At 41.9% G+C, this 26,377-nt stretch overlaps 1 protein-coding gene across 1 annotated transcript in view; it reads right to left on the bottom strand.

Moving 5' to 3' along the window:
- The window catches only part of SEMA3D (semaphorin 3D), a 192,114-nt gene that overhangs the window by 102,559 nt on the left and 63,178 nt on the right, over positions 1 to 26,377 (bottom strand). The window contains exon 4 of the mRNA XM_045002540.1: positions 7,006 to 7,166. Coding sequence (XP_044858475.1) covers positions 7,006 to 7,166 — 161 coding nt within the window. The remainder of the gene's footprint in view (positions 1 to 7,005; positions 7,167 to 26,377) is intronic.

The raw sequence follows: 26,377 nt of genomic DNA, 5'->3' as shown, positions 1-26,377 counted from the left end.
GGCCACCTTAAAATCTGCTATTGTGTGGCCAGGGAGGTTGAAGTGTTCTCCTACAGGTTTTTGTATATTGCCATTCCTAATGTCTGATTTGTGTCCATTTTTCCTTTTCCTTAGAGACTGTCCAGTTTGGCCGATGTACATAGCAGAGGGGCATTGCTGGTATATGATGGCATATATTACATTGGTGGACGCGCAGGTGAATGAACCGGTGATGGTGTGGCTGATCTGGTTAGGTCCTGTGATGGTGTTGCTGGTGTAGATATGTGGGCAGAGTTGGCATCGAGGTTTGTTGCATGGGTTGGTTCCTGAGCTAGAGTTACTATGGTGCGGTGTGCAGTTGTTGGTGAGAATATGCTTCAGGTTGGCAGGTTGTCTGTGGGCGAGGACTGGCCTGCCACCCAAGGCCTGTGAAAGTGTGGGATCATTGTCCAGGATGGGTTGTAGATCCCTGATGATGCGTTGAAGGGGTTTGAGCTGGGGACTGTATGTGATGGCCAGTGGAGTCCTGGCCATCACATACAGTCCCCAGCTCAAACCCCTCCAACGCATCATCAGGGATCTACAACCCATCCTGGACAATGATCCCACACTTTCACAGGCCTTGGGTGGCAGGCCAGTCCTCGCCCACAGACAACCTGCCAACCTGAAGCATATTCTCACCAACAACTGCACACCGCACCATAGTAACTCTAGCTCAGGAACCAACCCATGCAACAAACCTCGATGCCAACTCTGCCCACATATCTACACCAGCAACACCATCACAGGACCTAACCAGATCAGCCACACCATCACCGGTTCATTCACCTGCGCGTCCACCAATGTAATATATGCCATCATATGCCAGCAATGCCCCTCTGCTATGTACATCGGCCAAACTGGACAGTCTCTAAGGAAAAGGATAAATGGACACAAATCAGACATTAGGAATGGCAATATACAAAAACCTGTAGGAGAACACTTCAACCTCCCTGGCCACACAATAGCAGATTTTAAGGTGGCAATCCTACAGCAAAAAAACTTTAGGACCAGACTTCAAAGAGAAACTGCTGAGCTCCAGTTCATCTGCAAATTTAACACCATCAGTTTAGGACTAAACAAAGACTGTGAATGGCTTGCCAATTACAGAACCAGTTTCTCCTCCCTTGGTTTTCACACCTCAGCTGCTGGAACAGGGCCTCATCCTCCCTGATTGATCTAACCTCGTTATCTCTAGCTTGCTTATATATACACACCTGCCCCTGGAAATTTCCACTGCTTGCATCCGAAGAAGTGGGTATTCACCCACGAAAGCTCATGCTGCAAAACGTCTGTTAGTCTATAAGGTGCCACAGGATTCTTTGCTGCTTCTACAGAACCAGACTAACACGGCTACCCCTCTGATACTTGACATGTATTAAAGACATGATCCATCCACTCAGAAGGGTGTTTATTTTCTTTTAATCATTTATTTTTCTTGGAAAGTATATATAATGAAGATCCAAAGGTCAAAGCTGACTTTATAGTTTCATGATTTTATCTTATGTAGCTCTGATCGAGAATGTACCCTATTATTACTTTTAAGTAATTCTACAAATATTTTCTTAAATTTACTAACAGGAAAAAATTAAAAATACTTAATAAATGCAGGATAATAAGTTATCTGCTGGAAGGATGAAAGAAAACCTCCCAGGAATACAAAATTAAAAATACATAGATGGATCATAGATTAGGTATCATTTTAAAGTGTAGCTGTAAATTGATTTCTGATTACAACAAAACACTACACTGGATCCATTACACATATTAAAATTAGAAAGAAAAATTAAAAAGCACCAGATGCTGATTTCAATTACACCAGAGCAAAACTGGAAAGACTTCATTAACTTCAATGGAGTTACTCTGTAACTGTAAATGAGAGAAGAAATTACCCCACAGTCTGTTTGTCATAAGAGGAAAACATGATTGCTAGGGAAAATACCACCCCTTTTCACATTAGTCTCACCTCTTGCATTTGAATACAAATCCCACCCTCACATAACTTGAGCAAAGCCCAAGATGAGCAGGATTTTTCAGATGGAAGCATATCAACTATTCATTAGATGACACCAAAAGCCAAGCAGTGACATATGAATATGGCAGTGGATGTTTGCACTGTATTTTATGGCAGCATTACAAAAGGAAAAGAAAGATACACCAGCAGTGGGGAAAGATGCCAGCAAGCTTCAAACAACAGCTTGACTCCAGTTCTCTTCTCAGGACTTTCTTTACTAACAGACATTCAGACCAAAACCAAACACAGGCGAAAACAGTCCCACTGCCCCTCATGGGCTTGTCTTAGCTTCACAGCTGTTCCGTCCTTTCTTCTAGAACTTCACAGGCCACCCCAGCTGAGGCTTCTCCCCAGGTAGCTCCTGATCTTTGCAGGTGGCTCCTTCTCAGGTCTTACATCCTGACTGGTGCAGAGAGTCCCTTCCCTCACTTTGGGTCCCCACTGTCTGCTCCTCTGCATAAGAGGTAGGAAGCCCTGTATCCAATTTTCTGTAGGACATCTTACCTGCAACTACATTTCCCAGTCTAATTGGTCTGAGGGCCTTAACAGGCACACTTGCATGTGTGCATGAGCCCCAGAATTCAGTGCCCTAATACAGGCCCAATCCCACATTACTGCTATGCTAAAATTCCCATTAATTTAGTCCAGATTTACGGAAAACTCCCACTGATTTAAATAGAAGTTTTGCCTGAGAATGTGTGGCCCTTATCAAGTGTTTGTTTTACTACAGGAGGATGGGATCTGTCCAAAAGTGAAAAGAGATAAATCACAAGACTCTTAATCCACATGCTAACCCTCAAACATTCACATGGTGTTGCCACAAAACAAGCTGCAAGCTAAAGATGCCCTCGACAACAACAAATTGTGACCTCATGTCATGCACACTGTGGCAGGTCAAAATAACTCCTTCCAAAGAAGAGAGTGGGGATGTGACATGTTTATCTGTTTGGCCCATATGTGGATGTGTTTTCTAGCACTGACAGCTCCTGTAGGCTGGCAGTTTTTCAGGAGTTTGTCAGCTCTTGATAGCATTCCTATTGCTGCAGAGAAGGGTGGGTCTCACTATAGATCGCACAGTGATAACCATGCTAAAATGTAACCCTGCTTACACTGCTGAGGGCTGTAAGTACATAAGATGCAGAGGAATATGGGAATTCCTGTGCAGCCTTTTCACCAACATTTGTACAGTTGACTGAAGTTATTTACTTTATTTATTAGTTTATTTAAATTTAAAATAATAAGCCAAGGCTCTAGATGCTCTAACAATACAGTAAATGAAATGAATCCCATCAGTATAGAAGTAATCGTTTCAGCAGGAACTCAGCCAGTCGGATGCCTATCAAAACTCCTTTTCACCTCTTCATCATTGTGAGGAGCATGCTCTCTTCAAAATCCTTTCTAATGCCTTCCTTTTAAACTACACCCTCCATTGGTTACAACCTACTATTCATTTAGGAGTGACATGCTGTAACAAACATCCATTAGTGCTCTTTTCTGCCTACTTCTATGCTGATTTTGCGGTTATTATTTGTTTGAAGAGAGTTACAGGGTCTCTTCTTTATAAGCAGTTTGTAATATTTGTCAAGTGTCTTAAGCTCTTTGGATGAAGACATTAGGGCATATGCCTATGAGCTCTCTTACGGAAAAGCCCTATGGAATTTAACAGAAAACCCTCTTGAGGTTTGTAGATCCTATGTAATTTCATAGTAAATTCTATCCCTGATATAGAAAGCTGATCCTACTCTATTAAGTGCTATAGATTTCTACAGTAATATCTACAAAATCCTAAATTAACTGATCTATAATTTTAATGGTATTCATTCCTTTTAAATTCTAGAGGACGATCGTGACTGCATGTACTGTGCTGAAAAGGGGGTGGTTTTTCAACCATACCACAATTGACACAGTAATAGATGGGAGTTGTCAATCACCTCCACAATTACCTAGAATAGGCTGATTAAAAGCTACAACAATTAAAGAAACCATGTCCTTGAAGGAAAGGAAAAAAATATGTTAATTGGTGATGAAACTGTGATATGACAGAATACAGAAGCTATATATTTTTTTAAAAGTATTAAAATAATACTCCTCATCAAGAATTTCATAGTGAGTAGCTGCTCTGTCTCTTTCCAACATATGTAACTAACTATGCAGTAACAGAAAGTTGTAAAAAGGTTTTGTTTTTTTTAAAAGGGGGAAGGGTCTGCTTTTGAGGCTTCTTTAAATACTATTCCAGAAATACTGTAACTTATCTGAACAGACTTTACAATGTAATTTTGGCAAGTGAATATATAGAAAGTAGCATTCTAAATGTAAATAGAGGGATATTCAGAGTTAGATATGCAGGGTTATAACTGCTCCTCTGAATCCCCCAAAAACTGAGTAACAGCCTGTTATTCTCTAGATCTAGATGCACATCTCTAGATTCACTAGGTTTATAAAATTCAAACATTGTTCATGCACTCTTTTCCCCCCTGAAGAGTGAAAGCTTGTGCATTAGTTACACAAACTTTCATTCTGATTGCAAACCTCTTGTGCCTGTCTCAAACCTCTAAGCACAGTATTCTTGCCTCATCCTTCTGCAAAGTCATTTGTAATTGTACCATTTGCAGGAAGAAATTTAATATCCTAATGTGTTGCTTCTATCCCTAACGGACACCTATAGCACAATACACTTTTTTCAGAAGACTCTTAGTCCAAAGAGTACAAAGGACACACTTCAGACGCTGGTAGTCCCAACATGTGTGGTTTCCTCACACAGGGAAGGGCTGGAGCTGAGCCGAGTGGCACAAAGCCAATCAAAACCACAGTCAGTCTAAACACAGCACAGACAAACACTACATTCTGACACTTATTTGCTACTGGAGAGTACCCTTTGGCATTTGGTACTGGAGAGTACGCTTAGGCTACGTGAAATCTCTCTCTCCCCTATCATTGTGTAAGTATATTATGGTTATGGATGCCAGCACTAAACAGATAAGACAGACTGACTGATACATAGATGCCAATATTGTCTAACTTGAGTGCCTAAAATTAGGCACTGAAAAGGAAATCCATACTTACGCATTTAAATAAAAAGGTCCAGTATACAAAAGTGCTGCCCCCTCCCATTGAAATTAATGGGATAAGTAGGTTCTTTAGTCATTTATGTAGCTGCTGAAATATACCTTGTGTGGCTGTCTTGTGATAAAACTCAAGACAATTAAAGGAAACTCCATAGCAAAATTGTGAGTGAAAACTGTGTTTGATCCTGGGGTACATCTACACACACAGCCTCCTTTGAAGTCAGAATCTACTAAAATCTGCACATTTTATTGAGTTCAAATTATCACAGTATCGGTCAGTTATTCACTTATTGATTTTGATTTATCACAAGTAAATTTGAGTTCTATCATAAAGTGAGTTTACACCAGGGCTTCTCAAACAGGGGTCGCCGCTTGTGTAGGGAAAGCCCCTGGCGGGCCGGGCCAGTGTATTTACCTACCCTGTGTGCAGGGCCGGCCGATGGCGGCTCCCACTGGCCATGGATTGCTGCTCCGGGCCAATGGGAGCTGCTGGAAGTGACGCAGGCTGAGGGACTTACTGGCCACTGCTTCCAGCAGCCCCCATTGGCCTGCAGTGGCAAACTGCGGCCAGTGGGAGCCGCGATCGGCCAGACCTGAGGACAGGGCAGGTAAACACACTGGCCTGGCCCGCCAGAGGCTTTCCCTACACAAGCAGCAGCCCCTGTTTGAGAAACCCTAAGCTAAAGTAAGGATTTGTAGAAACAAATCTGCCTCCCTTACAAGTGATTTTCCCTCTTTTCCACTGCCCAGTTGCCAAAACCTGGGATAAGAACTATCCCTAAGAGATGGGTGGGGGCCATTTTTACATTATCACAGTTCTGACGATACTAGTGAGCCCTAAGACTGAAAATGATCATTTGGAAAAGCATACAAGGAAATATGAATAAAAGAATAAGAAATAGCTATTCAGATTGTGAAGTTTGATATTGGAAACTCTTTTTTACAACGCTCTCACGTTTTCCCTTCACGCAGATGGGCCTGACCTCTCCTCTGTTACACCTGTTAACTCCATTGTCTTCAGTCAAGTTACTCCAGACTGAGTTATACTGGTATAGCCCACAGCAGAATTTACCTTTTAAAACCTCCTGTCATATTTAAAGAAAATATAAAATACAGCTGAGGATTTAACTTTCTTCAATCAGAAACATACATGTGACAATCAAAAAGTTAGCGTTTTTGTGTTAGCACCTGGTTTTTATACTCTAGAGGACAAAGGTGTGTGCAAAAATCATCAAATCATCTTCCCCACTGGAAATATTGAAGGTTAAACTGACATCCTTCTCTTAGATATGGTCTAGAAGTAACAAAATTAATTGTACCCAGGGTAGGGGCTTGGGCTATGTATAGTAGCACCCAACAGAGGTCCCTTGTAACCCAAATAATTCTGATTATGAATACAGTTATGAATATTTAAATTGCCTTCAAAATATTGAGTGCCATTTACAATACAGCAGACTAACATACTAATGGGCCATATTCTACTTTTAGTTAGACCTATAACCCCAATTAAATCAGTAAGCAAGGACAGAACTGACCTCACTGTTTTGTTTTTTTTCCTTGCAAATGTCTCCATTACGCTAGAAGAGAGAAGAAACAAATACTTTGAGAGGGGGGTCCTTGCCCACTGTTGATATTATGGTTTCATGGAATGGAAAACCCCTATAGGTATCTGACCTATTACATTCCTTTATTGCTACAAGGGGGTCACACACGCTGACAACCTCAGTTGATTAAAAGCAAACCATGTAACAATGGGAGGTGAGATTATTAAGTCCTGTTACGAGGACGTATCACATAGTGAATTTGCCATTTAGCCAGTGAAGACAGAAAAAACAAAAACAAAAACACAAGCCAGGAAAGGGGCTGAAAACAAACTTATCAGATGAACTGTATAGAAAACAAACTGACCTTTTTTACATTTTTGTTTAAATCAACCAAGCTGAGCAGAAAGATGTGGTCTTTAGCTCCGATTAGCAGCCGGCCCCTCTCCTCATCTAGCAGCAGGGTCCGAAAATCAAACCCCTCCGCTGAGCCCAGGAATGGGATACAGCTGTTTGAAAGCAGCAAGTCTGTGGGAAAATGAAGAAAATCTTTATAATCAAAATGTTTACATATGACTCATTGGTGTCTGTTATAAATATACGCAACCACCATGGAGGTTGCCGGTGAGATAACTGCAGCGGACAGCATATCTTTCTGGAGTCAGAATACAATTTTTGTTATCCTCAAACTTAATTTTTTTAAAAAAATTTTGGTTTTCAATTGGGTTATATTCACTTTCACAACTGATTTTTAATGTGTAAAAATCTGTTAATAAATATTTTTAAAAGTCTCTGAGGAATCAGATTTTTGGAAGAAATTGGAAACGGAAAAGGCAAAACTTCGGAAGAAATTTGCTACATCTTTTTTCTTGCTGCTATAAAATCTGGCCACATTATTAATATTATTCTGTATTTTAATTACCATTATTATTCACCCCAATCAAGGATCAGGACCCCAATGTACTCGGCTCTATACAAACAACGTAACAATAAAGACAGTCACTGACCCAGAGAAATATCAGACATGATGTAACAGGTGAACCAACGAGATAAAGCAGGAATGGAGGGATTTGAGATGTTGAGGTAATAATTAAATTGATAGAGGTTAGCATAAAAAGCGAGAGATCATGGGTGAGGTAATATATTTTATTGGACCAACTTCTGTTGGTGAGAGAGACAAACTTTTGAGTTACACAGAGCTCTTCCTCAGGTCTGGGAAAGGAGAGGGTCACAGCTAGATACAAGCTCAAACAGAGAGATAAGCATAAGTAATTAGCATATATTCTAAGGGACCATTCAAGGTGAAGAGGGCCATTAAAATCCCTGTAGTCATAGGACAAAAAGGGGGGTTAATGGGTTACAGATTGTTGTAATAAGCCATAAATCCAGTGTCTTTATTAAGACCATGATTTTTAGTGTCTAGTAAAGTTATGAATTTAATCTCCCACACTTGTCCTTTGAAGGTGTTGTGCAGCTTTCCTTTGAGCCTGGGAGCTTAAATTCATAAGCTAGACACTAAAAATCATGGTCTTAATAAAGACACCGGATTTGTGGCTTATTACAACAATCTGTAACTCAAGCCATGTCTGTATGTGCAGCGTGGCAGCGGCGCTGTTGTACTGACACTGCAGCCTGTGCCACTGTAGCACATCTGCAGAGCTCTCCCATCGGCATAATAAAACCACCTTCACAAACGGCAGAAGACATAGCGCTGTGTATACGAGCGCTTATGTCGAAGTAACTTATGTCGCTCAAGAAGGTGGAATTTTCACCTGAGCGAATATGTTTTGCCAATATAGGCTGTAGTGTAGACATAGCCTCACTAAGCCCTCTTTTTGTCCTATGACTACAAGGGTGCTAATGGGCCACATCACCTTGAATAGTACAGTCAAACCTCGCAACAATGCGCTCCGCCATAACGCAAAATTGCATATAACACGATCATTAGTTGGCTCCCCTTTAAGGCCTAATACCAGTGGTCCCCAACGCCATGGCGCCCGTCGGGACATTGATGTGCCCCTGCCTAGTGGCAGCAAGGGAGAGAAGCTGCAGCCCTGCGCCTGTCGGGGACAGAGAACTCCAGGGCTGCAGGCGCCGGTGCTCTCTGTCCTCAGCAGGTGCAGGGCCATGGCTTCTCTCCGGCTTCCAGAGGCTTCACTCTCCCTCTTTTCCTCCCTCCCAAATAAGCTACATTCCATATTTTCCACCTCATCTGGAAACAGTTTTCTTCACTATGGAAATCACCTGATTTTTATCATCATCCCATTAAAAACAAATATGTTTCTATAGTTTTTCATGGGGATCCTCAAACTTTTATGGGCTTTGGTTTAAGGCTGCAAGAGGAGCCGCAGCCCCGCGCCTGCCAGGGACAGAGAACTCCAGGGCTGTGGGTGCCGGTGCTCTCTGTCACCGGCAGGCGCGGTGCCGCGGCTTCTCTCTGGCCTGCCAGGGACACAGAGCACCGGCGCCTGAAGCCTCGGAGAAACCAGAGAAAAGCCACGGCCCCGCACCTGCCGGGGACAGTGAGCACCGGCGCCCGCAGCCCTGGAGTTCTCTGTCCCCGGCAGGTGCAGGGCTGCGGCTCCTCTTGAAGCCGGAGAGAAGCCGCAGCCCCGTGCCTGCCGGGGACAGAGAGCATCGGTGCCCGCAGCCCTGGAGTTCTCTGTCCCTGGCAGGCGCAGAGCCACAGCTTCTCTCCAAGCCAGAGAGAAGCCGCAGCCCTGCACCTGGCGGGGACAGAGAGCACCGGCGCCCGCAGCCTGGGAGTTCTCTGTCCCTGGCAGGCGCAGCCCCGGTTCCAATGCACCGCATTGGGGACCACTGACTTAAACTGACCGGCTTGAAACCCTGCTATACCGCGACCCTGCATTTATCGCAATGGAATTGTTTGGACCCCAAACATCGTGTTATAACGGGGTTTCACTGTACCTTATAATATGTGCTAACTACTTATGCAAGACTATCTGTTCCATCTTGTATTTAGCTGTGATACACTTAAGCTATGTCTACACTATCGCCTAGGTTGGGAAAACTTCTCTCACTCAGGGGTGTGAATATTCCATTCCCTGACATAAGTTACACCAACATAATCGCTCGTATACACACCGCTATGTCAGTGGGAGAGTTTGTCCCTCCAGCATAGATTCTGCTGCTCACAGAGGTGGTTTTATTATGCTGACAAGAGAGCTCTCTCCTGTCAGTGTAGAGCGTTTTCACCAGATGTGCTGCAGCAACGCAGCTGTGTTGTAAGTGTAGACGGAGCCTAAGTACCTTTTCCAGACTTGAGGAAGAGCTCTGTGTAGCTTGAAAGCTGTCTCTCTCACTAACAGAAGGAGGTCCAATAAAAGATATTACCTCACCCATCTTGTCTCTAATGTCCTGGGACTGAAATGGGTACAACAACACTGCACAGCATAAAGCGTCTCAGTTCGCCACTTGCCTACCCCATACCAGGTGGTTGGGGATGTATCGGAGCATAGTATTAACATTTGAAACAATCTTAAGCAGTACATATGAGACTAAGGCGCAGTCTTGAAGTAGGGAGCAGTATGGAGGCACACCAGCCCAGCCAATGCAACAGGAAGCTTGCATGGTGCCTGAGCCAGGCACAATGGCCCAGATCCTCAAGGTATTTAGCTGCCTACCTCCAGGAGCCGTGGAGGAGCACAGCCAGTGGACTCCCATGAAAAGGAGTCAGTGTGTGCTTGCCCCAGCATTGCTGATCTATCAGCAGAGGAAGTGAGGACACAGCTAGGCCCCTCCACTCACGTTGTCCAACCTGAGCAATCTAGTGCCCAGATTTGAACTGAGCTGTTGCTTTTGCATGATATTCACCTTGTCCAACACTGGGGATTGAACAGGGGAACCTCCAAAGCTAAAAGCATGAGTCTCCACTGCTTGAATTCCAGAGCCCCCTTCTATAGCATAGGCTTTATCTGACCCTGTGGATCCAGGACAGAAGCGGACACGTAACATATGCCAATCAGTGAATTACACTTGCACACAGAAGAGCACAAAGACTATGACTGAAACCAGCTCAATATAGCTCTGGAGGGCTTTCTGCCTAGGGGCCCTCTTTCAGTGTTCTCACCGGAAAAGCAAGCATAAACCAGGGCTAAAGTTGACCAACCAATTCATCTACTGATATTCTTCTGCCTGATGGTCCCCATAAACACCTCTGTTCTTAGCACCATAGACCCATCCTCTGATTCTAAAGCTGATTATTAAGATAGCCCCTCTTCTTCAACCTGGCATAAAGAAAAGATCAGTTTTGATTTCTTTTTACTGCATGCCCAGCATGTGGCAGTGCTAGATCAGTTTTCATAAGAACATAAGAACGGACGAACCGGTTCAGACCAAAGGTCCATCTAGCCCAGTATCTGTCTACCGACAGTGGCCAATGCCAGGTGCCCCTTCATGCTGTGGAAGAGAGCCCTAATTTGGGGTGAACACACTTAAACATGTGCATAAATCATTCATGGTCTGGTTCCCTAAAGTGAACACACATCTTTTGGGAGAGACAGATGAATCCAGGGATCAACAGAACAATATCAAGGTTCCTTCCCTTTCAAGGTGGGTGGACTTACTCCCACCCATTTATCTAACCTGCATGATTTATACGCCCGGCCTGTGAAGAAAAATGTTATCGGGCTTTCACAAACAGGAACTCCTCATTCAACAAAATAAAGGGAATACCCCAGAGGACTCTTGCACTCAAACAGAGATATGGCAGACACTGTAGACTGCTCAAGGAGTAAGCCAGTTTATTGGGAAAACAGTATTGGGGAAGAAAAATAAATATTTTATCGTTATTCATCTGCTAATGAGGATATTGTTTCAATAGCTATAAGCTGGCTCTTTGTCATCTTTATGTATGAAGTCCAGGTATTATTGTCCGGCTCATTACTGAATGTTGTTACAGCACAATCTGCAGACAAATTGTCCTGTACTGCAGCTTCTGTCCCCTTAGGTGAGATTTATCTGGTGATATTTGGAAAAATCTTAATTTAAATAGGAAATTAATTCAAATGTTTTGCCTAAGCTGTTTCAGGCAAGGGCTGTCTTTGTGTGTGTCTTTTAGAGCCAAGGATGGTGCTGGTGTTTAGCAAATAAATAATATTTTAAAAGAGCTGTCTCTTACTCAGACCAAGAGCAGAAGAAGGGAGCTAGGCCTGCACAGGTTTTCAAGACATGATGCTTTGAACACCTGAGCCCTGTCCAGGTTGCTCCTCACACTACTGCAGGCTAAAATGCAGTTGCTGGAAACTGGGTACCAAATTTTCCAGTGGAGGCAAGACAATGCAGCCTGAATATCTCCATGTATCCAGTGAGCAGGTACCACACGCATAGTTAGCTTACCCAACTATGCTCTGCCAATGGAGGTTGAGGGGATGATTTATTTTCCATGAGCCATTCATTTGCTGGCCTCTTTGTGGAGGCAGCCAATCAGTGCCACTTACAGCGCGTTTTTTTCTTTTTTTTTAATTTGTGTGTGATGTGGACATCTGTCCACTGGAAATTAAAAGTTGTTCAAGAGTCTTTCCAAAGTTGTTATTAATATTATTTGTATTACTGTAATTCCCAGAGGTCCCAGTCAAGAATGGGGTCCATTGTACTAGATGCTGTGAAAATATATAGGAGACGATTCTCTGCAGCTGTGCACAACAGAGTAATGGGTTACAGCCACTTAATACTCCCTCAGGCTACTCTAATTTGCACTAGCAGTGGTCCCTAAGGCCCTATTCAGCAGCTGAGCATTGCTGGAGAGCATCATGCTCCTGTCACTCCTGCCCTCCCCCTCCCCCACATCAGCTCTACACCATCCTGGGATAAAGGGGATGGCAGAGACCAGGGTGTCTGGCCCATAGTATATGTAAATCCTTGCCCTAATGATTTTGCAATCTAGATTAAAACAATGCGTAAGAGTTGGGTGTAGCAGGCAATGGATGGGCTCAAGGAGGAGAGATGAGAGTAACAGCAGTGGGAACACACAGCTACATAGATCAGCCATGGATAATTTGCTGGGATTCATTTTAAAGAAACAGGAGATTTTAATGAACGACTGTAGGCTAGTGCATTTTAACAGAGACCCCCTCTTTTTTTAGTCCCAAGTCTCATGAGCACAAAATCAAAATGACAGATTGTGTGATGTGTCTAAACGAGACCACTGACCTCATTTTCATCTGCCTCCTAGTAAAACAGGATTTGAATCTGGGTATCGGGAAATAGACAGCTACTGCCCTCTCCCACCTGGCTCTAATTGCTATAGCTCATAAAATCAGTCAACATGCTAAAATATATAGCAATGGAATCCAACATATCTGAGAGGGGAGGAATGAGGCACTGCTTTCCTTTTTTATTTGCTTAATTAGAAGGAAATATCTCGGCAATGAGCATCCCAAAAGGATAATACGTCATTCCTTCTTCATGAGCAAATACTGTCAAGAAAATTTAAGTAACCATCTCAGGCTGCTATTAAGGGGAAGCAAAAGAGTTGTCTCATGACTGGAACACTTGACTGGGAGCCTGGAGAACTTGGACGGATTTTCCATTGTCTTGCGCAGTAATTTATCCTGCACAGAGGGTACAAAATGCTATCAAATGGGAACAGCCACATTTCACACTGACTTTACACAGGTGTAAATGAGAACCCAAGGTGCAAGGCAGTGAAGGATCCAGCTTGCAGCATTTTTACTTTTAACTAATTTATTTCTGAAAAAAGCTTGGAAATTAGACTCTGCCTATTGCCACTGATAGGATTAAAACTGAGATGTGACCCATTAAAATCTTGCAAAGCAACATTAGCAGAGAACTGATTAAATTATTGCCAGATTAATCATCACAACCACTCACATTAAAAAGAAGCCAAATGTATGGGTTTCCCCCTACCCCTTTTGGGTAAATCTATTAAATATTATCAAGGATATTAAAATGATCAAAGTTATCATGAAAAACAGCCCTGTCCACTGCCATCCAGGAGAATTTATTGCTCCTTAGAGAAATGTGTAGATTTGCAGCACTGCACCTTGATCAGTTAGTGGCTGACTGATTCCAACAGTTAAACTGTGTTCTCATATTGCACAGGAACAGAGTTAATTATCCGTATGGTCATTTATTAATGTATGGTGAACATTCACTTTAAAAGGTATGCTTTCTGTTTTATTAAAGATTAAAATCTTTATCATTTCCTCAGAGGCTCCGGTTAAGTCATTAGATCAGCATGCAGCTAGTTCCTTATCTACGTTAATGTTTGCCTGTTAAGTGGTGGATATTACAGTCATGCCATCATTTTTATTAATGGAGAAAAGCGTCTCAATAGACCTGACTAGCCATACCAGTAGCATTGTTACGCTACAGTACAGCAGTGCTGTAATAAAAATACATTGTATTATGAATGAACATGCCACCTTTTGCACTGCTTACCTGGACTTTAATGTGTAACCCCATCCCCCGACTGCAGTTGTGCAGATAGTCCTATTGACTTCAGTCATGCAAGATCGGGCCCTTATTCTTGGACCAATGCACCATCACAGTGTTAGAGATGCTGCTAGCTGGAGCCACTCGCATTTTGATGACCTAATGGAGCCATTTTTCTAAATTATGAGCCAGGTCCTCAGCTGGTATGAATGGGCACAGCTCCACTCATTTCTAAAGAGTGGTGCCCATTTACACCTACTGAGGAGCCTGCCTTAAAAGAACGTGTGTATGTGTACATATTTGAATACACATTTTTTAAATATCCCATGGCATTTTTCTCAGTAATTGTAGTGTTAGCTCCTGGAGTCCTGACTAAGCTACTATTTTAAATCTCCAAGAGTGTCCAGAGCTGCAGAATGAAATAGATAGGTGTGGTGTACAGAGCATTCCATTTCCAAACACATTTGACTAGAGAAACAGCTGCACAAATAACAGTTAAAGTATTATTATTCCAGAGATGATTAAATGCTGCTTTGTGACTTCATGCTATTGGTGAAAAAATGCATAAGGCCTGGTTCACAAACTCCATGAAGCCAAACTAAATAGTTAGCTTTAGACAGCACAAATGAAAACGTATCCGACTGAAATATTTGTTATTATGAAGAAGACCTCAGGCTGTGGATTTGCCCAGGTTCCCTTTTTCCGAGAGCAGCTTATCTTTCTTGTGTTACTGCCAAATAAAGCAAAGTCATCTTTGTTACCAAGGCAGATCAATTCGCAGATTTTTTTTTAAATGAAACTATGGCCATTAAAGGTTACAGATGGAAAATTTAATCCAGCACAAATTATTTACACCCATGCCAGCCTCGGAATACCACCGGTGGGTACAAGCCACATCCCACCACTCTATTCATAAGGCAGGTCAGCCTGGAATGGAAGAAAAGAAACCCCATCCTTCAAATAAAGCTCTCTCTGGGAGAGCTCATGCAAATAAGCCTCCCATCACATTTGTTCCCCAATTCCCAATTCTCAGAACTGCACATCCTGCCTCTCCCCTATCCACCTCCCACAGCTTCCTGCTGTAACTTGCCTGCAAGCCTCAGGTAGACAGTCTGTACTGTTTCACTGGAGTCCATTTCTCCTCCTCCTCCTCCCTCCTCTCAATTGCCATTTTAAGTGAACCCAGTTATAGGGGAGTAGCTGAGAAGCCCTACTCTCTAATATCTTGTCTAGGGGTGCGGGGGAAAGGTGCTGAATATTTAGCCTGATGGGCTCTTCTCTTCCTCTACTGAATCCTCACAAAAAAGAGTTGCCAGCCTGGGAGAGTCCAATAAATGTAGCCTTCTGCCCTATCTTTTAAAGTTTTCGCTGAGTGACTGAGGTTCTGGCATCTAAAGAAGAACACATCCCCTATATTGGGATGCTGGGGCACTTAATATGCCTCTCATTGAATCCTCAAATTGTTCCTAAAATCTGGATTACGATTTTCACCTGTGGGATGGGCAGGACTATTCAATGAAAGGGCAGCTGTAGAAGGGCTTGTGCTATCCTCCACACTCATTATCAGGATTTAAACTTCAGGAATCTCCCATTAATCTTAAAATTGTGAAGGAGGCAAATCCTTTATCTATTCGGCCACAAATCCCCTCCCCTTTCTGTTCCCCACATATCTATCAACCAATAAAAATGGAAGCAACATGCCACGCAGTTCGACTAGGGATTGTCCTACAAATTGGAGACAAAGGGACATGAACAGGGGGACTCCTAAGTCTACAATTGTTCAGGTCCTAAAAACAGACTTTGACATGAGCTGAATTAGAAATGGCCTCCTAGCCTGGAGCGCTCAGAGGCTCTGTAGGTAAGTAGCAGTAGTTCATTTTGTCTGGACCAATGAAATAGTAGAACTGGACCCACAATATTAAAGAGAGAGTCGAGAATGAACTTGCACCTTAAGATCCTGTTCCCCTACCTCCAAATTTCTTGTGTCTGGTGTTGAGGATTTTAAAAGGGTCATGAGTGCAACATAAATAGTGCATGCAAATATGCACTAATCTGAAGTACAATCCACACAAAGGAGACATTTTGTGGGTGGAAAGGCTGGCAAAGTTCTCTTTGGCTGTCTTATTTGAATGGCTGTGTTAAATGGATTTACTCTGAACCCCTCTTCCCCACTGCCACATCTGTCCCCATCATCCTGCCCTGCCCTGCCTCTTCCATGAATTTCCTTACCATATTTATTTGAGTGCATGATCCAAAGATCTCAAGTTCAAACTCTGAGGGATTCTCAGCCACCAGAGTGCAGGGCATGCTACAAAGCACGTAGCTACCACACTGAGTGAAAGGTAAGGAGTGGCCTAAAGAGACTAGGACTAGCCAGCGCATACAAAATTTTAAATTGGCAACAGAATGGGCCCAGCAGAAAGCTGATTGCATCAACATGAGCCCAGCCATCCTGGTATACGCATTAACTTCCATTAATACAGCCCACCATGCAACAGATGCAGCATTTGGTCACTGTCATAGTCAGTGGTTCAGCAGGCAAGTAGCCCTTTACAGGTCACATGTTCACGTTACACATTTCAGGCAAATACAGGTGTTAAAAATGTAACATAATCATACTTAGCACTTACACCCAGAGTGTCACACATACAATTATCTGTGGAACTGAGCCTCATTTTAAAACAAAATAACTGTCATTACATTTGTCTCCAAAATAGCACCTGCCTTTTACTTTAAAACATATTTTGCTTCCGAGTTACTCGGAAAGAATTGTTTTCCAACAGTAAAGCCCTATCTACCATCAAAACTGGTCAGATTTTGCTTGTTTGCAGTGCATTTTAAGTCAGAAACAGGACTAAAAATGGCTACTTTGACCTTCCCTATTCTTCTGCAATGACTTTTATAGCACAGTTTGCTCCATTTACAAGTTGAATGATGATTTTTCTAACTGCGAGCTCTTCAGGCTCAAGCTAGGTTAATTCTGCCACTTACAACATCACCACCAAAAAAAGATCCTGCAATCTGGACATAGCTGAAGATACACAAGGCAGACTAGAACTCAGCTCATTTTTCCCTAGCTGTACAGGCTCTGAAGACCTAACATGAGTAAACAATTTGTTTTGCCTGGAAAGAACATGCATGGCTCTAACATACAGGTGAAAAAGCTGCCCTGCTCCTTCTCAGAGAGCATTTGAGAAAGGAGCAAAAATGATGCGCAGGGAGGAAGGTGAGTGGAGATGCCACTCAAGAGACTGCTCATACCATAAAAAGAACAGGAGTACTTGTGGCACCTTAGAGACTAACAAATTTATTTGAGCATAAGCTTTCGTGGGCTACAGCCCACTTCTTCGGATGCATAGAATGGAACACACAGACAAGAGATATTTATAAATACAGAGAACATGAAAAGGTGGAAGTAGCCATGCCAATTGTAAGAGGCCAATCAATTGAGATGAGCAGGAGAAAAACAACAACAACAAAACCTTTGAAGTGATAATCACTTCAAAGGGTTTTTTTTCCCCCTCCTGCTGATGATAGCTCATCTCAGTTGATTGGCCTCTTACAGTTGGCATGGCAACTTCCACCTTTTCGTGTTCTCTGTATGTATAAATATCTTCTTGTTGTGTGTTCCATTCTATGCATCCGAAGAAGTGGGCTGTAGCCCACGAAAGCTTATGGTCAAATAAATTTGTTAGTCTCTAAGGTGCCACAAGTACTCCTGTTCTTTTTGCGGATGCAGACTAACACGGCTGCTTCTATGAAACCTGTTCATACCATGTGGACCCAAGCTCCTGGTGGTTCTCTCTACAGACACACGGAGTTGATGACAGGCTGAGGGAATGACCAATAGTTCTATGCATGGACCAGATCCAGTGACCTAAATTTCCCTATGGTGGGGAGGCTATAGGACATAATGTCTTCTACTCCTTCCATAGCCTGTTCACCAGAGGGCAAATTCTGAAATCCTTACCCAGTTTTTGCTCCTTGCCCCCACTCCTCATGGGAGTTTTGCTATTGATTTTAATGAGGCTTGGGATTCAACCCTTGTCTTGAATAGGAATTTGCTTAAATAAAGACTGATGAAGAATTGTGTAAGGTGTTCACAATCTGGCTCCAGTAGAATGCGTGATACGACTGGTAGGTGCTGATACGTGTGTTTGTTAGTCTGATTCATGCTTGTCTGACCCACTTCTTGGACCATGTGTTTGGTGCCAGAATTTGTCCCACAGGGAATAGATCTGTTGAATACAAAGGTGCCAATTTATAAAGTGTTGGTTTTTTTTTAATATTATATCCACCCTTAAAAGTTTCTCTCCAAGTAGACGGGGGTTTATAAGTAAAAGGTTGGGAGACGCTAACCTACTGTGGCATGAACATCTCTGCTATGATAAAAGTGTTAAATGACTGTGGACCATAAAGCCCCTTAAAATCAGTTCTAACAGGCTTGGGCGAGCAGTATAATGGCACAACCTTTTTTTCTGAAATAGGTGAGTTGACAGAGCTAGGAGAATTAACACAAACACATTTAGTTGTTTAGTTGTCTTTAAAGTACTTTCAGTACCTTCTTTGTAAGAATGTTTCATTGACAAAAGAATCCAAATAGGTGCCTTATGATTCCTATGACTGTGATTTTTTTTTATTAGCGTAAGAGGAAAGTAATAACTAGTAGGGTTCTGTAACAGGGTTCACGACCTGCCCCTCTTCCTGGAGCCTGCTTGCCCTCCCCAATAAAGAGGGCAAGCAGAGGCTTCAGGCTTCAGGGTTATACAACACCCGGGTCTTTATTTATTTAACCTTGTCCCACAACCAGTGTCCATCTATATACACAGGGCCAGCTCCAGGCACCAGCTCAGCAAGCAGGTGCTTGGGGCGGACAAGAGGAAGGGGCGGCATGTCGGGATCTTCAGCGGTGGGTCCCTCAGTCCCTCTTGGAGGGAAGGACCTGCCACCGAATAACCTCCGAAGAAAAAAGCGGCGCGGTGGAGCTGCTGCCGATCACGATCGTGGCTTTTTTTTTTCCTCCCCGCCGCTTGGGGCGGCAAAAACCCTGGAGCCGGCCCTGTATGTACACACTTTGCAAATGTGGTTACCTCCTTTACAGGCAGAGTCAGCCTTCAGCTAGGCGTTGCCAAACCTCAGGCCAGCATCAGGCCTTTTCCATCAGCCCCAATCTGCTTCCCTTAATTGGAGCTGACCGGGCAGGGGCTAATTAGGTGCTTTTGCACCAGTTCCCTGCTACAGGCTCTCTCAGATGTAGTACTGTTTGTACTGACTCAGAGACCATTAGAAAATTAAACTATAAAAGGAGTTAAATTTACACCCATGCTTTGAGCTCATCAGGTCTCACCCCCTAAATTGGGTTGGGCCTGGCCAAGACTTGGAAGTGACAGCAAAGGAAAATTAAAATCAAGGGCCAAATCTTCAGCTTGACTTCAATAAAGCCATGACAAGTCACAGCAGATATCGATCCAGGCCCAAGATCACTGCAGAAGGTTGTGCTGGCAGTTCTGTAGATGACATTCTTCCCTCAGACTCAGTACTGAGTGAAAGCCCTCCCATGCTGTCACATGAGATATAAACGCGAGTCCTGGCCACCGATGGTAACTACATGAATAAGGTGTCCTGACCACATTAGTGTGCAGGTAATTATATTCTGCCTAGGCAGTTCCAACTGAATGTAGTTAGGTCAGGGTTTCTAGTTTGAGGTTAAAACCATAAAACCACATCAAAACAAACATCTGAGAACAGGTTGTTATAAAGCATAGATGGGAGGGGGGGGACAATATTTATTTTATATAGTTCAGAGAAAACACTATTTCAAAACACCACTTAAGAGTTTTTACTCCAAAACAGAGCCATTACTTGACTAAAAATAAAATAAAACAGGAAAAATATATTGAATAACCTGTGTATGACAATCTTTGTTTCCCGTCCTAAACCATTTTGCGGTCTTGCTGCAAGTTGTTAAACAGCTTCCACACTTCATCCCATTCAGTGAAAAAAATATCATTCAGTGGTTAGGTATCTGGCCTAGATCTTGGGTAGACCTGGGTTCAAGTCCCTACTCTGTCACAAGCACTCCCTTATGCTGCTTTGGGCAAGCCACTGGCCTCCCTATGCCTTGGTTCCCCATCTGTAAAATGGGGATAATAGCACTGCCCTACCTCTCAGTGGTGCCATGACATTAAAAATTGTGAGATGTTCATGTAATGACCATCACAGAAATGCCTAAGATAGATATCAAAAATAGCTGCATTTCAGCCATGAGAGTCTTTCAAGAGTATGTAAAATAATTACCACATAAGTAAAGTGATTTAGAATTCGCTATAATTTAAGACACTTTTTTTCAATGCAAGCAATTATTTTATTGAATAGTTAGTTTAGAAACAGACTAAATTCTGCATGGGGATTAGAAATAAGGACTGATTGGTAAAATACTACCCACATGAGACAAAACAAACCATGTTGTCTCATCAATAAAAGTTAATCTCATTACAGTATTTCATTGTTTTATTTTGGAAAGAAGATTATAAAATATTTTGTGGGGGTGAATTTTTTTCATAGCTCCAGTTTTTACTTTAACTCCCATTTCTGATATATTAAACTCTGTTTTACTCAGTTTAACTATTTACTCCTGCAGTGCTTGCATGTACTTGTTGGACACTCATTTAATTTTAATTGGCTATTCTTGTTAGGAGTTTAGCAGCACCATTTAGAAAAACAGCTTATTAATGCACCATAAAAGCGGAACCACTTTCAGCAATAAAAAAAAATCTGCATGGTAATAGCTCAGATTAGCATAATAAAAATGGACACAGAAAACTAAATTATATACTCAGTTACACTTTTATATTGATGGAGTTGAAATTCTGATAAGACACCCGGAACTAAATGACACTGTATATGTAGATTTTTGTCTTTAAAACATAATTTATTTGTATTAGAGTACTGGCTAGCACCCCCACCCAGGGTTGGTGCCCCAGTGTGCTACATGCTAAACACATGGCCAGAAACAGCCCTTGCATCAAAGAGCTCACAATCTACTTTAACACAAATCACAACTAATCAGAAGGAATGGGGCAGGGGAGATGAAGGATACAATAAGGACATATGTTTACATAGGCCAGCTGTGTGCACTACCAGATTACATCTGATCAGTTTGGGTTTTTTTAAGTTATAATATATAAAAAGAAATATTTAATTTATCAGCTACAGGCTAATATTACAAATCAAATTCTGCTTCAATCCCCCCATGCCCATTATGTACATGTTCTATGTATAACCTTTGCTGTCAGCAAAATACTCATGTAGAAACACAAAATTTTCATCAGATGATCTCAACATTTTTTTACAAAGGAAGTCAGCATGACGATCCCCACTGTACATATGGGGTAGAGGAGGGTGTGGAGACTCACCCAAAAATCCAGTAGCAGAACTCAGGTGCTCTTGAGTCCCAGGCTAGTACTTTATCCACTAGGCCAAGCTGCCTCCCCCTGTAATGAGCTGACCTGACAGCCCTGGAGATTGAAATCCTTTATCTAGTCACAGGGCAGTACATGCAGCAGCAGTGCATACTTCTTCAGGACAGCTGGGACCCATGCCACAGCACAGAACTCCTGCCCTGTCTAATGCATGTTCCTCAGCCCTTAAAATCCTCTCTACCACCCTGTGCATATACTTATCCTCTTGCTCCTGGATAATCTTTGCAAAATCCAGTTGCAAATTGGACAGTGTAACACAAGTCCCTATTTAAGCCTGGGTTTCCTACTTGGACACTAGAGGAAGCTACAAAAATACCCTTAGCTGCTAATAGGATACCCTAGCATCCCCTTATGCCATTTTAAAGACATGTAAATAGCACAGAGACTTGATCTAGGTAAGTTACTCTGAGCAAATATGTTAGCAGCAGCATAAAGTTTGGCAAAATCCCTTCAATGTGTTTCATAATTTCCCCCTTCCTTTCCCTCTGGCCCTGTGTATAAAGAACTATTCCATACATAGATTACCAGAGACCCAGAGGAAGGGATAGGAGGTAAAACATGATTTAAGGCCCAATCCTATTCCCACTGACATCAATGACAACAGGATCAGGACAGGTCCTAAAATTAGTTTATACTGAAAGATTAAGGGTAGGGTTTTCAAAAGCAATTGGCCTAGGACTCACTCTGTTTCCACTGAAGCCAGTAGGAATTTTACTATTGACTTCACTGGGAGCAGAGTTAGGCAAGCACTTTGGAAAATCCCAACCGAAAATGCTGCCATTGATGCCATACTCACCCCCCGGTTCTTTTAGAGAAGCAACTCGTTAGTATTTTCTCTTTCTCCTCTTTAAGTGGCTCAACACTTTCTCCAAAGTCCAGTCCACTTCCTCTCACTCATCTTTGTGAACTCTAAGAATTATGGGGCAGTGTCTTGCAAACACAACATTTTTTCTCATCCAAGTGAGGCCCCTTTTCCAATTATGCAAAGAGAAAAGTGTTGTGAGCTACAAGCTGTTTACATTGTTATGAGGTTGATGTGGATCAGGTCTTTAAGGTTATTCTTAGTTCAACTGCTATGTAAACTATTGATGTCATTGAGTGGAAGTTGCCCTGGAGGACATAATATATTTGATAATTATAAGACAGAGAACACAGCATATAGTCAGATCTGACTCCAAGTTCTCTAGTTAAAGGGAGGAGGGAGAAACCTGTTAGTTTTCTGGTTGTAGCTCCGCAAAAAAGCCGGAATGAAAAACATTTTTATTGATTCTATGCATGTGATATTGCAGAATTTTTTCCAAGCAGGGTAGTGCTGCCCACCCAAATTCATTTAGCATTGATTTAAGTGTCAGTGTTAACTGCTGGCAGAAAGCATCTTTTGAAGACAATGGAAAGGAAAAAAAATTATATGCTGGCTAACCAACACCCTCAACCAGGACCTTGTAACAGAGCGTGCAGCTACTGATGTTCTGCTTGTTTTTCAAGCAGCTGTATTGATTTGTGATGATCCCACATCAGATGAAATGACAAGTGCTAACACTTTGCACTTGCATAATAACACTTCTCATCTATGGATCACAAAGTGCTTTGTAAAGGTGATTAAAGCATGGCTCTTGTCTGCAACTATATAAAATGTCACTCTCTCACTCAACAGATCTGCTTGCTCCTTATGTGTATTTAGAATTATATCTGCTGACTTCTGTCACAGCAGTACATTTTACTGCTTTTTCCTCCTCTTATTCCTGCACAGCCAGCACAGCTAGGAGCATGTGAGCTTAATTCTATTCCTTCTTGTGCATCATCAGTAGAACAGTTCACTAAGTTCCAATCAGTTACACCTGTGCAAACCCTTGCAGTGTGGTCACTGTTGGCTTAAATGAGGATCATGGAGCTACATCATTGTAACTCAGTTTTGCAGGTGTAAGTGAATGATGGAAAGATGCCAGCTTGACTCATACAACACAGGCTGAGTACATAGGGATAATAGTTTATTGTCTTTTCACTCGCAAACAGAGTACGTTTAATACAGAAATCACTGAGAGACAGTAAGCATGGAACTTCGCAATGCCATTTTTAAAGAATATATTTATTTTCAGTGCATTATTATTGTTATAGGAAGTTACCAATTCTAGGTAAAAAAAATTCAAAAGTGCCTAAGACACCAAAATTTTACACTGTTGGTTGTGTACATACGAATGGATCACTCAGACTGTAAAAAGGAGGAAACTCACTCTCATCTGTACAAAGCTAAAAGCTTATAAGGCAGGGTTCATTCCTGTTCAGGACTGATGATTTACCTTATCCTGTAACATACAGAACAGGACCTTACAACAACAGTCCTTCAGATAAAGTTGAATAATGGTGTGAAAACTGGTGTGAAAACTGCTCCAGTTGATGTCAGTGGATAAACTTCCACTGGCTTCAGTGTGAGTGGGCCTCAATTGCACAAACTATCTTAATTAATGCAGCAGGATCTTCATGCCCTGTGAGTAGGAAGAAGTCAGGTGAAACCTATGTTCTTTTTTACTAGCCATTAAGGTACCATCACAACAGTCCTTAGGAGGGTTGAGTCAATGCGACCTGAATATTGACTTCCAAACTCCAAAGGGCAAGTAATACAAGGTGAAAATTGTTTATGAAAATACTAGGGCGGAAAGTATTTCTTCAAAGAGCCACTCAGTAGTTGCTTCTAGTCAAGAAGCATCCACTGACAGGGTAAATAACTTATACATTAAAAAAACTAATGTTAAGGTTACAAAGTCAATCACTCAGAAGTTAGGAAATACCAGAATTAAAGGTTGCTTGTGCAACATTAAGGTGGCCCCCTTATACAGATGCATTATTAGGGTGACCAGATAGCAACTGTGAAAAAACTGGACAGGGGTGGGGGGTAATAAGCACCTATAAAAGAAAAAGTCCCCCAAAACAGGACTGTCCCTTTAAAAATGAGACATTTGGTCACCCTATGTATTATGGTATATGATAACATGATATTTTTCCTCACAGGAGCCCTGCCTCATTCAGTGTACAGCATGGACATTGCTCTGGGAATCAGGGTTGTGTAGTGAATAAGGTTGTTGTCCCTATGACCTCTGCCTCATTTGTTGCAGGAGTTGGAAGGTGCATAGTGAAGGCAGCAGGGGCTTACAAAAGGAGAAGGAATGGTCTCATGTTCAAAGAAAGTTGAATGCAACCTTTGAGAACTGGGTTCAATTCCTGCTTCTGCCATAGAATTTTTACATGATGCTGGATACGCAACAGATTTCTTACAGAAGAATAGCCAAGCACCTACAATTGAAATGGTGCTTTTAACATATTAAAGTGCTACAATCGGTAAAATTGTATCCTAAGGATACCAAGTTGGGCACCTAAAATTAGCAAACACTTTTGACAATTTTGTCTTTAATCTCTCTGTGCCTCTGTTCCGCCTTTTGTGATCTGGGAATAATAATGCCACCTAAGATCACAGGAGTTCTGAGAAGATAAATTCATTAGTGTTTGTGATACTATGGTGAGAGCACCTCAGAAGCCCAAGAGAACATTATTAATTTTGTATTCAACATAGTGCAAACACTCTGTAAGCCAGAAGTCCCCAAACATAAACCACATCCCCCTCCGCCCCCCAGGGCATCCAGTATTTAAAACCCAACTTCGTTCTCACCATAAATGTCTTGTCCATCCTGTAGCCTGATTTATGGTGTACTGATAATATTAATTTGGATAATATGGGAATTTAATTCTTATTTAATTTTAATGTAATGTAATTTATTTATTAATAATTATTAATAAGTCTGGGACTTAGGCTCACCAATCTGTTTGATCGGAAGATAAAAATTCTTGTCCTGAATCAGGCTCCACAGAATTTACGAAGGACCCTCAGGGGTATGACAGGAAGCCCACACTGAGACAGATATAGTCGTAAAGACTTTTTATTAAAATCCATAATAGTAAGTAAATGGCAAAATAATCAGAGTTACAAAGTTACAATTGCATTACTGCTATTCAAAAGATACATATGATAATATAGTATTATATGCAACAAAGCTTTGGTTAATTTACTCACACCTTTCCTTGATAACCTGGTGGTAAGAGACACAGGAACAGCTTGCAGTTCAGGTTTCTCAATTCTTGAGTGAGGAATGCAGTGCTTAGAAGAAACTAATGCTACAAGCTATTAAAGCGAACTTAAGGTTTAGTTGACTAACTTAAACTTAAAATCAAAACCTAATAAACAAAGAATAAAACATACGGAAATCAAGCTTAGCCTGGTTCCTTTGAAACTTAAAGTTTAAGAAGAACAAGTATAGCCTACTAATAGTAGCAGTCATCATAGATAGATAGAGTGGAGGAAGTAAGTGAGAATAAGTAAGAAATGGAGTAAAGTGAGAATGGAGTACTCTATCGAGGTGGGTCACCTCTTTTATAGGACTAGTGCCGGAAATCCTCCTCTTGTGCCCAAATTTCATTCCTCGCCCACAGAAATGTTAGGATACACTTACCCCATAGGCTAGTATGTATGTGCGTATGGATGACATGTATGTACACACTTGTGGTGTACTTTTTAAGTCTGTAGGTACAACACTGAAAAAACCCCTATACCATTCTCCATTGTCTATTGGTCTAGATAAAAGGTCATAGACATAGGTGTGGGTACTTATTTATTTAGGTATAGGATAAACAAGATAAAGGTCAATTTTACTTTCTGGGTAAAAGGGCCCAATATAGATATGCTAACTTTGCTTTAGCTTAACATACAGGTTTTTGGCCTGTAGGTCTCTAGCATTACAGCCAAACTTACTTTAATATAAATCTATAAACCTATTACAATAAACCAAACACTTA

This window comes from Mauremys mutica, chromosome 1, assembly GCF_020497125.1.
Source record: "Mauremys mutica isolate MM-2020 ecotype Southern chromosome 1, ASM2049712v1, whole genome shotgun sequence".
NCBI lineage: Eukaryota > Metazoa > Chordata > Testudines > Geoemydidae > Mauremys > Mauremys mutica.
Note: the sequence above shows the minus strand (reverse complement) of the source record. Positions and strands in the feature narration are given on the sequence as shown.